This window comes from Sparus aurata, chromosome 8 (genome assembly GCF_900880675.1).
Source record: "Sparus aurata chromosome 8, fSpaAur1.1, whole genome shotgun sequence".
NCBI lineage: Eukaryota > Metazoa > Chordata > Actinopteri > Spariformes > Sparidae > Sparus > Sparus aurata.
Window position 1 is genome coordinate 32,420,191 of NC_044194.1, and position 11,015 is coordinate 32,431,205.

At 41.7% G+C, this 11,015-nt stretch overlaps 2 protein-coding genes across 2 annotated transcripts in view; both read left to right on the top strand.

The window, feature by feature from the left end:
• Nucleotides 1–3,331, top strand: part of LOC115586587 (glycogen phosphorylase, brain form-like) — a 6,223-nt gene extending 2,892 nt beyond the window's left edge. The window contains exons 3-5 of the mRNA XM_030425734.1: nucleotides 1,651–1,785; nucleotides 1,856–1,922; nucleotides 2,165–3,331. Coding sequence (XP_030281594.1) covers nucleotides 1,651–1,785; nucleotides 1,856–1,922; nucleotides 2,165–2,323 — 361 coding nt within the window. The 3' untranslated portion in view covers nucleotides 2,324–3,331. The remainder of the gene's footprint in view (nucleotides 1–1,650; nucleotides 1,786–1,855; nucleotides 1,923–2,164) is intronic.
• A 4,700-nt stretch (nucleotides 3,332–8,031) lies between these two features.
• On the top strand, nucleotides 8,032–9,381 carry LOC115586350 (uncharacterized). Its single transcript, XM_030425317.1, has one exon. It carries the CDS (start codon nucleotides 8,293–8,295, stop codon nucleotides 9,364–9,366), a length of 1,074 nt encoding a protein of 357 aa, XP_030281177.1. The 5' UTR covers nucleotides 8,032–8,292; the 3' UTR covers nucleotides 9,367–9,381.
• Nucleotides 9,382–11,015: the final 1,634 nt, after the last annotated feature.

An 11,015-nucleotide genomic window follows, 5' to 3' on the forward strand; every position in this document is an offset into this window, starting at 1 on the left:
TCTCAAAATCGCTGTCTATACACCGACAGTCGTTCGGCCTGTCAATCATCCGCCTAGGTCCCTCCCACAACTTCCTGTTCCTCAACAACCAAACTTGCTGCTTGGACACTTTCGTGACAAAAGCCCGTTTTTACCGTTTCTTCCTGCACCAGACACAAAGCAAACGTGACGGCAATGTTCGCGAAAAAGCGTGGCGGAAATTATTTACCCTAAGTCCGGTTTTGGACGTGCCGATGCGTCCGGTCCGTCGCCTCGGGACGTGGGCCGTGTAGCTAGCGGCTAGCTACACACGAACATCGACAGATTCCGATTCCACTTTGTTGTCCGCGCGTCTCCAGATCTCCTCAGACCCGAACAGACTCGGTCCGGACTCGTTTAATCTCATTAATCCAGTCAGTTTAGATGCACAGAACAGAACGGGACCGAACTGCAGGCAAAATCCCGGTCCAGCTCGCGCTGCTGCAGGTATCAATACGCTTGTTTCTTCAGGTATGTCGTGGGCTTGAGCTTTGCAGTGATTGGCTCCGGTGCGCACGTGGCCACGATGTGCAGTGATTGGCTCTGGTGCACACGTGACTGTGGTGGCTCCGGTGGACAATGCTCCGTGGAATTTGAAAAGCATTTATTAAATAATTTTGTCACGGTATCATTGTAGTCCAAGCAAATGCTTAGATGCACACCACTGAACCACGCAGCAGCCATGTTGAAAGTCTCAGGTCAGTGTGATCCTGATCCGCAGAGATATTTGACTAACAGAAACACACACACACAGACAGACAGAGATTCCGTGCTTTTATAGAAAGATGATGACAACTGTGCTTAGGTGCATGATTATATCACAGCTGAGGGGAATTTGCTGACTACATTTAACAAATAAGCTATAGACACATAAGATGATGCATTTTCTTATAGCAACATTATTCACAATGAATGAAATACATTTCACTGAATGAATGAAATACAATAATCTGAACAAATGACTGAATCAGATGCCTTGTCCCGCTGCGCCATCTCATCACACGCAGAATAGCTCAGGATAATTCTTTGTATTATTAATGTGACCGGAACAGAAAGGGTTAATAAGAGTGGATAGTACAGATAACACTGGACACAGCAGTTAACCACTTCTCCATCATCACCCTAAGCTGACAGAACTGAGCAGTTTATTGACGGCATCTTTCAGGGTTGTTGCGTTACATGAAGGATTTTATAGGTTTATTCATGGTGACTATCCCATAGGTGTGGCCATACGGCTGCTACTTATCTGAAAGTGTGTGATACTTGAGTGGAAAAGAGGCACAGGCCTTATGGATATGGAAATTCATCGAAACACACGTCATATACGTCAGCGTAGATGAGAGCCAATTAGGGCAAAGTCCTGAAGTCATGAAGGTGGCTCTAGGGTCGCACAGTACCTGGAGATCAACTGCGCAACTGCTCTGCAGCCGCCTTGGTCCCGCGATAACTTAAGCTCATGTGACATCGGATGTGGAGCAGAAACCACTCCCATCCAGGTCATCGTGGACACATTTTAACCAGCATGCATCACGATTAAGGCAGCACTGCGCAGGGCTGCTTGATCTTGAACTCGCCTAATACCTTCCTGAGCTGTGCGACCTGATGACATCACTTCCTGTTTACCTCCTGCAGGTACGATGCCAGAGAGTTCTACGAGCGTCTGCCGGAGCTGAAGCTGGCAGTGGATCAGATCCAGGCCGGCTTCTTCAGTCCAGCAGAGCCAGAACTCTTCAAAGACCTGATCCACATGCTGCTGGACCACGACAGGTAGACGCTCTGCTCATGTCTCATCTCACTCTTCAATCTTGTCATGGCGTGAATCTGTTTCCTGTTTCAGGTTCAAGGTGTTTGCAGATTTTGAAGCCTACGTCAGATGTCAGGAGAGAGTCATTGAACGCTACAAGGTCAAGTTTAAACTCTTTGTTTCTAAATACTACAATACCCATGAGCCTCAGCTGCTGCTGCTACAGAGAAGAAACAGACTGATCCAGAATCAGAGAGAGATTTACTGAGCAGGATTCCACAGTGTTGTGTTTAGCCTGTAACTGGGTGTAAGTTGGTGAGCACCTTGGGAGTTGGAGTCCAATGATCCACTTTTGACAAAGATATTTTCTGACACAATTCTTCATCTTCTGTTTCCTCTCAGAACCCCAAAGAGTGGACCAAGATGGTGATCCGTAACATCGCCGCCTCCGGAAAGTTCTCCAGCAACCGGACCATCTCTCAGTACGCCCGCAAGATCTGGGGAGTCGAACTGTCTGACGTGAAGATCCCACCGCCCAATGAGCCGCCGTCCCAAAACTGAGGAGCCGGACGCAGCATCAAGTATCTCTGAGCACACTGGAGCGCCACTTCACCCAGAAACAGACTGAAGCTCTTCTTTCTTTCTTTCTTTCTTTCTTTCTTTCTTTCTTTCTTTCAGCAGAGATGTAGCCAGCAGCTACATGTTAGCATTCTGAACAACACAGTACAGTTTAACAACTGCTCATCCAGGACGCCGTCAGCATCCTGACCCGAAAGAGTCGACCCGACAAAGTGAAATCACACAGACGTTAAAGAAACAGGCTGGCGGCTCGCTGCCGTCATGAAATACTACAAAGATATAAACAGATGTCACGTCTGTCTGGTCTCCAGTTCTGTCCGATCCTCGTCGTCCTCGTCGCTCTACAGAACCTAAAAACCCTCCCACAGTCACTGCGGCGACCCAGTGGAGCCGGTGCTATAGTGAGAGGAATGAAGAAAGAAAAAGGCAAGATGCATTCAGTCCTGTGATTGTGTGTGTGTGTGTGTGTGTGTGTGTGTGTGTATGTGTTTTCAGGCCGAGTCGTCCATCCGTTGCTGAGCGGTACCTCCGAGGAAATCACTGCGACAAAAACACAGAGACAAACCTTAGTTTTATCTTCAGACGAAGACTCATCACATTAACGATGATGTCACAGGTGTCTGTCAGCTGATGCTTTTATGGAAGAGGATGCGACTGCCACTTTGTGTCAGGATGAGAGAAAGTCAACTAATTTTTCTTCTTCTCAGATTTGAGACGTTTACTCGCTGAACTAAAGACTGAAACTTGAGAAATAAAGTCTTAACTTTTTTGCACTGTAAAAATGTATTCAGATTTGACTTTTCGGACACCTTAAAATCAGAACGACATTAGTGCTGATTATTTTTCTCACATTTCTGACCATTTTTCTGTCTTTTATTCTGAAAGAAAATAACTTATGCAACAAAATTTATAAAAAATGTATTTTTCCAAAAAGCTTGTTTTCTTCTCTGTCTTTATAATAAGATTCATAAAATTATTGTTATAAACAAATGTTTTGTTCTGTCTTTCTGTAAACAAATGTTTTGAACTTCTGATTTAATTCCGACTTTACTTCAGAATTAAAGGCTGAGAAGAGTAAAAAATAAAGTTCTGACTTTCTGCTTTTATCTGAGATTAAAGTCATTCTGCGCTGTTCTGACTTCTGTTCTGTCATAATTTCTGGAAAAGTCTGACCGTTTTTGCACTGTAAAGTTTTTAATTTAATCTCAGACAGAACTAATGTCTTTGCACTTTAAAAAATATTGACTTCTGCCTTTTTATCTCAGAATTAAAAACAGAAACAGATTTTGAGAAATTCTGGATTTTGGAAAAAAACAACAACTTGTGAACTATACAAAATATTATTTTCTTCATATATTAATACGAAGGAATAAAAAAATCACAACTTATGAGAAGGAAGTAAAAAAATATTGGTTCTGATTTTTTCCTCAATTTCTGAAAAGTCAGAATTAAAATGTTTTGCACTGATAAAAGAAACATTGATTTAGTCTCAGAAGACAGAGTCTTAATGTTAAGTTTATAGACAGAACTCATCTCTTTGCACTGTAAAACAGTTCTGACTTTAATCTCAGATTCAGAGTCTGAGGGAAGAACAGGCGACATGACTGTAGTTTGTTTGTAGCCGTTAGCATTAACGTTAGCTTTGACTCATCCAGGCTCCATCAGAGAATCATCAGTATTACTTTACTTCTACATGACGGACTCTGACTCTGTGCTGGTGGTTGTGTTGCTGGTACCTGAGGATGTTTGGCAGCTCTGGGCTCCTGTAGATGAACTTGTGCTTGTAGGCCAGCGAGGAGGGGAAGGGAACAAACTGGACCTGGTGACCACTGAGGCTCTTTGACTGGGAGGTCATGTTGTACAGCTGGAGGAGGAGGAGGAGGAGGAGGAGGAGGTGGTCAGACATTTAATTCATACATGGATCATTCTTTGAAAATGGTATCTTTCCTGTCCCTGCATTACTCACTAGGAAAAATACTTAAAAATGTTAAACAATGACACATAAATATACATGTTTTGTTGTAATTGAAGTGTGTTCTTGTTATTAAACCACACATAAGACAGTTATACTGCACATTTTTTTTTATATATATCTTGAAGAGCATGGTTAGCACCATGAATATGGCTTGTCCCTTGGAGTCATGGTTTAGTGACATATTTTGAATATAAATTAATGTTTTTCTCCTGTTTTAAAGATCACAATGCAAAGTAAAGTCTTCTTCTTTTTTTTGTGTCTTTTCCACTTTTCCCCCTGAGGGGGTTGTGGGGCTTACTGGGGCCAAATCCAGTTTTACACCCTGAATGAGTCACCAGGTCATTGCAGGACCCTTACTGATGGCAGAGGCTGCCCCACAGGGTGCTAACTGCACATCAGGAGCAATTCTGGGGTTCAGTATCTTGCTCAAGGATACTTTGACATGTAGCTCAGTCCCGCCAGGTGATTTGAACCAGCGACCTTCCCATCACTGGTCCACCAGCTCTACCCACTAAGCTACAGCTGCCCACACAAAGTAAGTGTTATAGTTATTTAGTACAATACTAAAAAATGAAAACATCAATCAATAATTATAATAGTTTACAAAAAATAGCTGTCCCTTAATTTAATGTCACTGGTGTTACTATTTGTAAAAACCTTTATTTTGAAAAACTGCTGCATCCCATTTTAAAGAGCACATAGCAAGTCAGCACCTTCTCTTCATATGTTGACAATTTTAAGAATTAACTCATAATTTCACGTGAAGACTTAAGATATGTCACTGGGGTTACAAATTTTATAGTAAGGGGAAATGAGATTTGATTAAACTAACTGATCAAATTGTATGATTAGCTGATATATTTATAAGTAAAGAAGTGTGGTATTGCCTGCAATGTCCACGATCTTGAATAGGCCATCTTGTCTGTCGATGTGTCACTGGTGTTACTGTCACTGGTGTTACTGTTCTAGTTAGTAACATCAGTGACCAGTGGGTAACACCAGTGACAATCATAAGCACCACTAATCCCTTTCCCCCAAATAAATACATAGGTCAGCATTTACATAAAACAGACTTATTAGCATTTCATTGCTGACTCAATATTGTAACCATATGACTTTCCTTTGTATAGATATGGCAAAGTTGATTGCTGCTGTAAAGCAAAGACTCTACAGACAGTGCAGGGATGCTGTCCCTGGATGCAGAGCAGCGTACCTTTAAAAAAAAAACAACAAACTTACTTAAAGGGATATTCCGGCATAAAGTGAATCCATGGTCTAACACACCGTGACACCGAGTAAGACCCTGCCTCGAGAGATCAAGTTCTCCGACCATTAGCTTATGTAGTTTTAGCAACCTCAGAAAAGACTGCACGATAACAATACACTGCAGTCTATGCTTCCAACCTCCAACCTTACTCATAGTCACGGTGTGTTAGACCATGGATTAAATTTACACTGGAATATCCCTTTAAATGATGTATAAACTCAAAAAAGTAGAGAGGGAAGGACCTCACAGAAAGGGAGTAAAGATAAGAGCGGAGGAAATGGCGGGTCAGGCAGGCAAAGCACAGAAAGAAAGTCAGTACAGGAAAAACTCTGTTGACCCCTCCACCCACTCCAACCTAATATGAATAAAACAAGTCATTAAATGTGAAAATGTTTGAGGTGAAATACTAATAAAATGATAACATCTGTTTGAAACATATTCAGTTGTGCCATTTCCTTCACATTGTGTCACTGGTGTTACAGTGCATCACTGGTGTTACTGTATGGCACATTGGTGTTCTGGCATCAGAGTTGTCCATTTCATTTGTATATGTTTTTTGTATGTAGCTAACTGTTGCAACATTCATTAGTAAACATTTTAAGGATATGATATTTCAAATTTGAAGTCTCAATGCCAATTAATTTTAAAGTTATGTAAAAATGTGAATGACAGAAACTGAAAAATGTCACATAATAATACTGTACACATAAATATTTAAACTAAATTGCTACTAATTTTAAAAAATGTCTTAATAATGTCATTAACTTTTTCTTTCTTTGATTATGTATGCAAATGAAATTGTCCAATTACATCCCAGGAAGCCTGAATTATGATCTAAAACATCGATAACACCAGTGACAAAAAGGCAGAACAAGCATTTTTTAATACAATGTAATGAAAATATTAAAATACATTAAGCTGTAATTTATGTTGATTTATAATGGTAAGTGGTCCTGTAAATACTGAGTAATATTTCTTAATATCATCACATCATGTTAAGTGATTACTTTTTGTATGAATACTCTGAATCTGCAAAGTAACTAAAGTAATCTGATACATGTAGTGAAGCTTGAACTGTAATATATATATATAGAAATGTGAGGTACAGTACTTGAGTAAATGTATTTAGTTACCTTGTAGAGCAGAACTCTGTAGTCTCCTCCTCTGCAGAGAATCAACACCGAGGTCAGACAGGAAACCAAGAGACTGACAGGTGTGTGTGTGTGTGTGTGTTACCTGGTCCATGCATTTCAATGGAGATGTCCATGCATTTCTCCACATCTGAGCAGGAACTGTGTGCCTGAAAGACAGACGGACACCTTGTTACCCATGATGCACCTGTGTCTGGTACCACTGAAATATCCTTAAGAACTGCTATGGTGGAAAGTGACTAAATACATTTACTCAAGTGCTTTACTCCCTGTCACTTTCTGCTTCCACTCTGTTACATTTATTTACATGATAATATAAACTGACCCCAGATCAGATCTGATAATCAACACGTCGATCATCATCATCATCACAATCAATGTTGTAACTGTTGGAGACAGTATTTCATGAGTTAACGTAGTGGTTTAAAAGGTTAATAAATAAGTATGAATTCATAAATAATTTAGAGTATTAGAATTGAGAGTGTAAAGAGAAAGAAAGAGTTTCAATGTGAGGTCTATTTTATTTTGAAACGTACGGTCATATGACCTTGTTGTATGAGGAATTGTGGGTAAAAAGAGACCGCGCGCTTAAAGCAAAGAGAGACCGGATACATAGCGGACGCCTGGTCAGAAAAGCAAACAGACTACACTATGTTCTAGAGGCGCACACGGTAAATATACTTTTGTTTGCCTGTGTATTATTTTGGTTATTTCTAATGGGACTGTATTCTGTTTATTATTTTGCGCTGCATTGGCCTCACTTAGATTTTTATGTTTCAGTTTTCACGGTGTCTCAAGATTGTTTGTCGTGTCGTCGTTGGAGGAGAATGAGGAGGAAATAAAAGGATGAATCTTGACATCAGTATGATTCGTGGCCTTTTTCAAGAACGAGTGTAGCTACAGTGAAAACGTAACGCAAACATGGCCAAGACTTAAGAGACGAGAGCTGCAAATGTCCGAGGCATGCGGAAGCAAGACTGCTGGAGCAACGTGTGGCCGGAACGTACAGGAGCCGACTAGAGAGAGATACAAAGAAAGCGTCTACACCAGAGCATCGCGACTTCATCACGACTTGCTGGAGAGAGAGAGGACGGCATCGTCAACCACAGGAGTACGGCTTGCTGCTAAGAGAGAGGACGGGAACGTCAACCGCGAATTACCGCAACTTCACCAACAGGGGGCAGCGCTTACCAGCGGGTGCTACGGTTCTTCATATCCTTACCTGGCTTCAGCTGGCATGGTCTCCAGCCTTCAGGCAGACAAGAGCAGTTCTGCAATAATCCTTCAACTGAGAGTACCAACCTTCAACTGTATGTTTATTTTAAAGGTTGAAAGAGCTTAACTATTAAGCAACAGAGGTTTTGAGTGAAATGCTTAATGTTCCTACTTTATATTATTATGAATGTCCTGTGGGTTTTGACTTAAGGGTTCAAATGCATTACCAAATGAGTGCATAAGAGGTTTATAAGTGTAACTGTCACTACTTATTAGCTCTGGTAAATACATATGCTTAGCAATAATTTAGTCATAAATACAGTAACATTTCTATTTCATTGCAATGTCAATTCACAGTGAAAAATCACAATGTGAGGGTCCTCGGGAACATGTTGAGTCCCTTCAAGCAGAGTTAGTAAGATTAAATGAACGGTTAAAATTTCAGATTGATGAAGCTGAAATAGAGAAACTCGAGACACTTATTGATGATATCAGTGCTAAAATACAAATTCAAAAGGTATCAATAACAGAGCCAAACTCCAAGGTTGAACCCCGTAAATCCTCACGGGAGAGAAGGTTAACTCCCAAAATGCTGGGGTTAAAACAACAAGAGACCTCTCAAAAGGAGAATAAGTTTGTTATGTTATATGACAAATGGAAGGAGCAAATTAGAACTACACGCTCCTCACTCAAAAATGAGTGCTCTGACAAAGACTTGTGTTGCATGATGGATGCTGTTGAAGGGCTAGAGGCTCAAGTGAAAGATGCATATGAGAATATCCGCGCACAGTTTGCACCTCCTACTGATATTAGACGTAGAATGGATTCATGCACAGCAGTAACTGCGGATGTCATGGTGCTGCTGAAAGTGCGCATGAGTGAGGTAGGGCAAGATGACTTTGATGCTAAGGCAGAAAATGCAAGATTGCATGTGATGCTTGACAGAGACTATGCACAGTCAATATTTAGTGCCTCAGACCCCAAATCTTCTGTTTGTAGCCACCAGTCAAGATGCCTATCAGAGCAGCAAAGTATCACAGTAAAAAGAGCAGACTGTGTTGCACAACTTGCTGCCAAAAGGGCAGAAATTGAAATGGAGGAGGCAGTTGCTGCACAAAGGCAAGAACTTAAAAGACTGGAAAATCAGCGGGATCTACAAGTGATTGCCGCTAAGATGAAAGCTTATTCTGAAGCAGGCTCAGGTGAGGCCCCTGGAGCAGGTGAGGTTAGCCACTGTCCTCCTGTGTCTAACAGAAACAAAGAGACAAAAAAGGAACAATTACATCAAAACAATGAGCAATCAAACAATGTAAGCAAAGACATTTCTTTAGTGCAAGCACTGCATGACACAATGGCACTCACCAGACTCCGGCACCCGAGCCCTCAGTCTTCTCAGGACATCCACTCCAGTTCATAGAGTGGAGCACTAGTTTCAAAGCACTCATAGAACGAAGATGCACAAATCCAGCTGACAGATTGTTTTACCTTCAGAAGTACATCAGCGGCGAAGCACGGTCAGTGCTGGAAGGAAGCTTCTACAGGAAGGATGAAGACGCTTACAACCAAACGTGGGAAACACTGAATGCTCGCTACGGCCATCCCTTTGTGATTCAGCGTGCATACAGGGAAAAATTGAATAACTGGCCAAAGATTAGTTCACGTGATTCTCTTAAACTCAGACAGTACAGTGATTTTCTGACTGCTTGCAGCAATGCCATGCCACACATTAAAGGTCTTCAAGTATTAAATGATTGTGAAGAAAATCAGAGGATGCTACAAAAACTCCCTGATTGGGTGACATCTCGCTGGAATCGACATGTAACTAAACAGCTGCAAGAAACACATGAATATCCCAGTTTCAAGGAGTTTGCCAAGTTTTTGGCTCATGAGGCAGATGTGGCATGTAACCCTGTAACATCCCTCTATGCCTTGAAGTCATCTGAGGAAAGACCTTCCAGAGACATGAAGCGGCCAAAAGTGACAGAGTTAGTGGTCTTAGAGTCAGAGGGTTTTCCTCACGTAGCTTTGTTAACTTGCCACCTGCATACACCAGAGATTTCATCCCACTTGAACGCACACACATTCCTACTTCTGCAACAGCTAAGAGATGGTAAAAACCTGAATGCTATAGCACAGGAAATACCAGAGTTGCTAGATTGTGAAGTTGGACTCTTAATAGGCTATGACTGTTGTAGAGCATTAGCACCACGACATGTTATTACAGGTGGTGATGAAGAGCCATATGCCATTAGGACTGACTTAGGATGGAGCATTGTTGGCAGCTCACCAAAGATTGCTAAGTCAACAGAGGTGACAGGTCTTTGCCACCGTGTGTCCTTCAAAGAGCTTCCATCATTAACACCAGCTGCTGTTCTCAGAGTCCTTGAATCTGATTTTAGAGACACAAACTATGGGGAAAAGACCATATCACAAGATGATATTCAGTTCATGCAGATCTTGAACCAGACAATACAGCAGAACTCAGATGGCCACCTAGAAATGCCACTTCCTTTCAAAACACGTCCACACCTACCAGAAAACAAGCGCCTTGCTCTGGTGCGACTGAAGTACCTAAAAGGAAAACTTGAGAGAAATCCAAAATTCAAGGAGGACTATGTCAGATTCATGGCAGGTGTTATCGAAGGTGGGGAAGCAGAGAGGGCGGAAGACTCGCCCCAGGACGGCAATGTGTGGTACATTCCACATCAAGGGGTTTATCACCCAAGAAAACCTGAGAAAATTAGAGTTGTATTTGATTGTTCTGCTAAGTATGAGGGCACAGCTCTGAACGATCACTTACTGACAGGACCTGATCTCACCAATGGTCTGACAGGGGTTCTCTGTAGATTCTGCAAACATCCAGTTGCAATCATCTGTGATGTAGAGAAAATGTTTCATAGATTTCATGTAAGCAGAGAGGACAGAAATTACTTGCGGTTTCTTTGGTGGGAACAGGGGGATACAAATTCAGAGCAAAAAGAGTATTGCATGAAGGTCCACCTCTTTGGGGCAGCGTCCTCCCCTGGGTGCGTCAATTATGGTATGAAGTTCTTAGCAAATGAAAAT

What these genes read in the sequence shown, in the direction of transcription:
- LOC115586350 (XM_030425317.1), top strand. Translation starts at nt 8,293, where the DNA reads ATGTCAATTCACAGTGAAAAATCACAATGTGAGGGTCCTCGGGAACAT.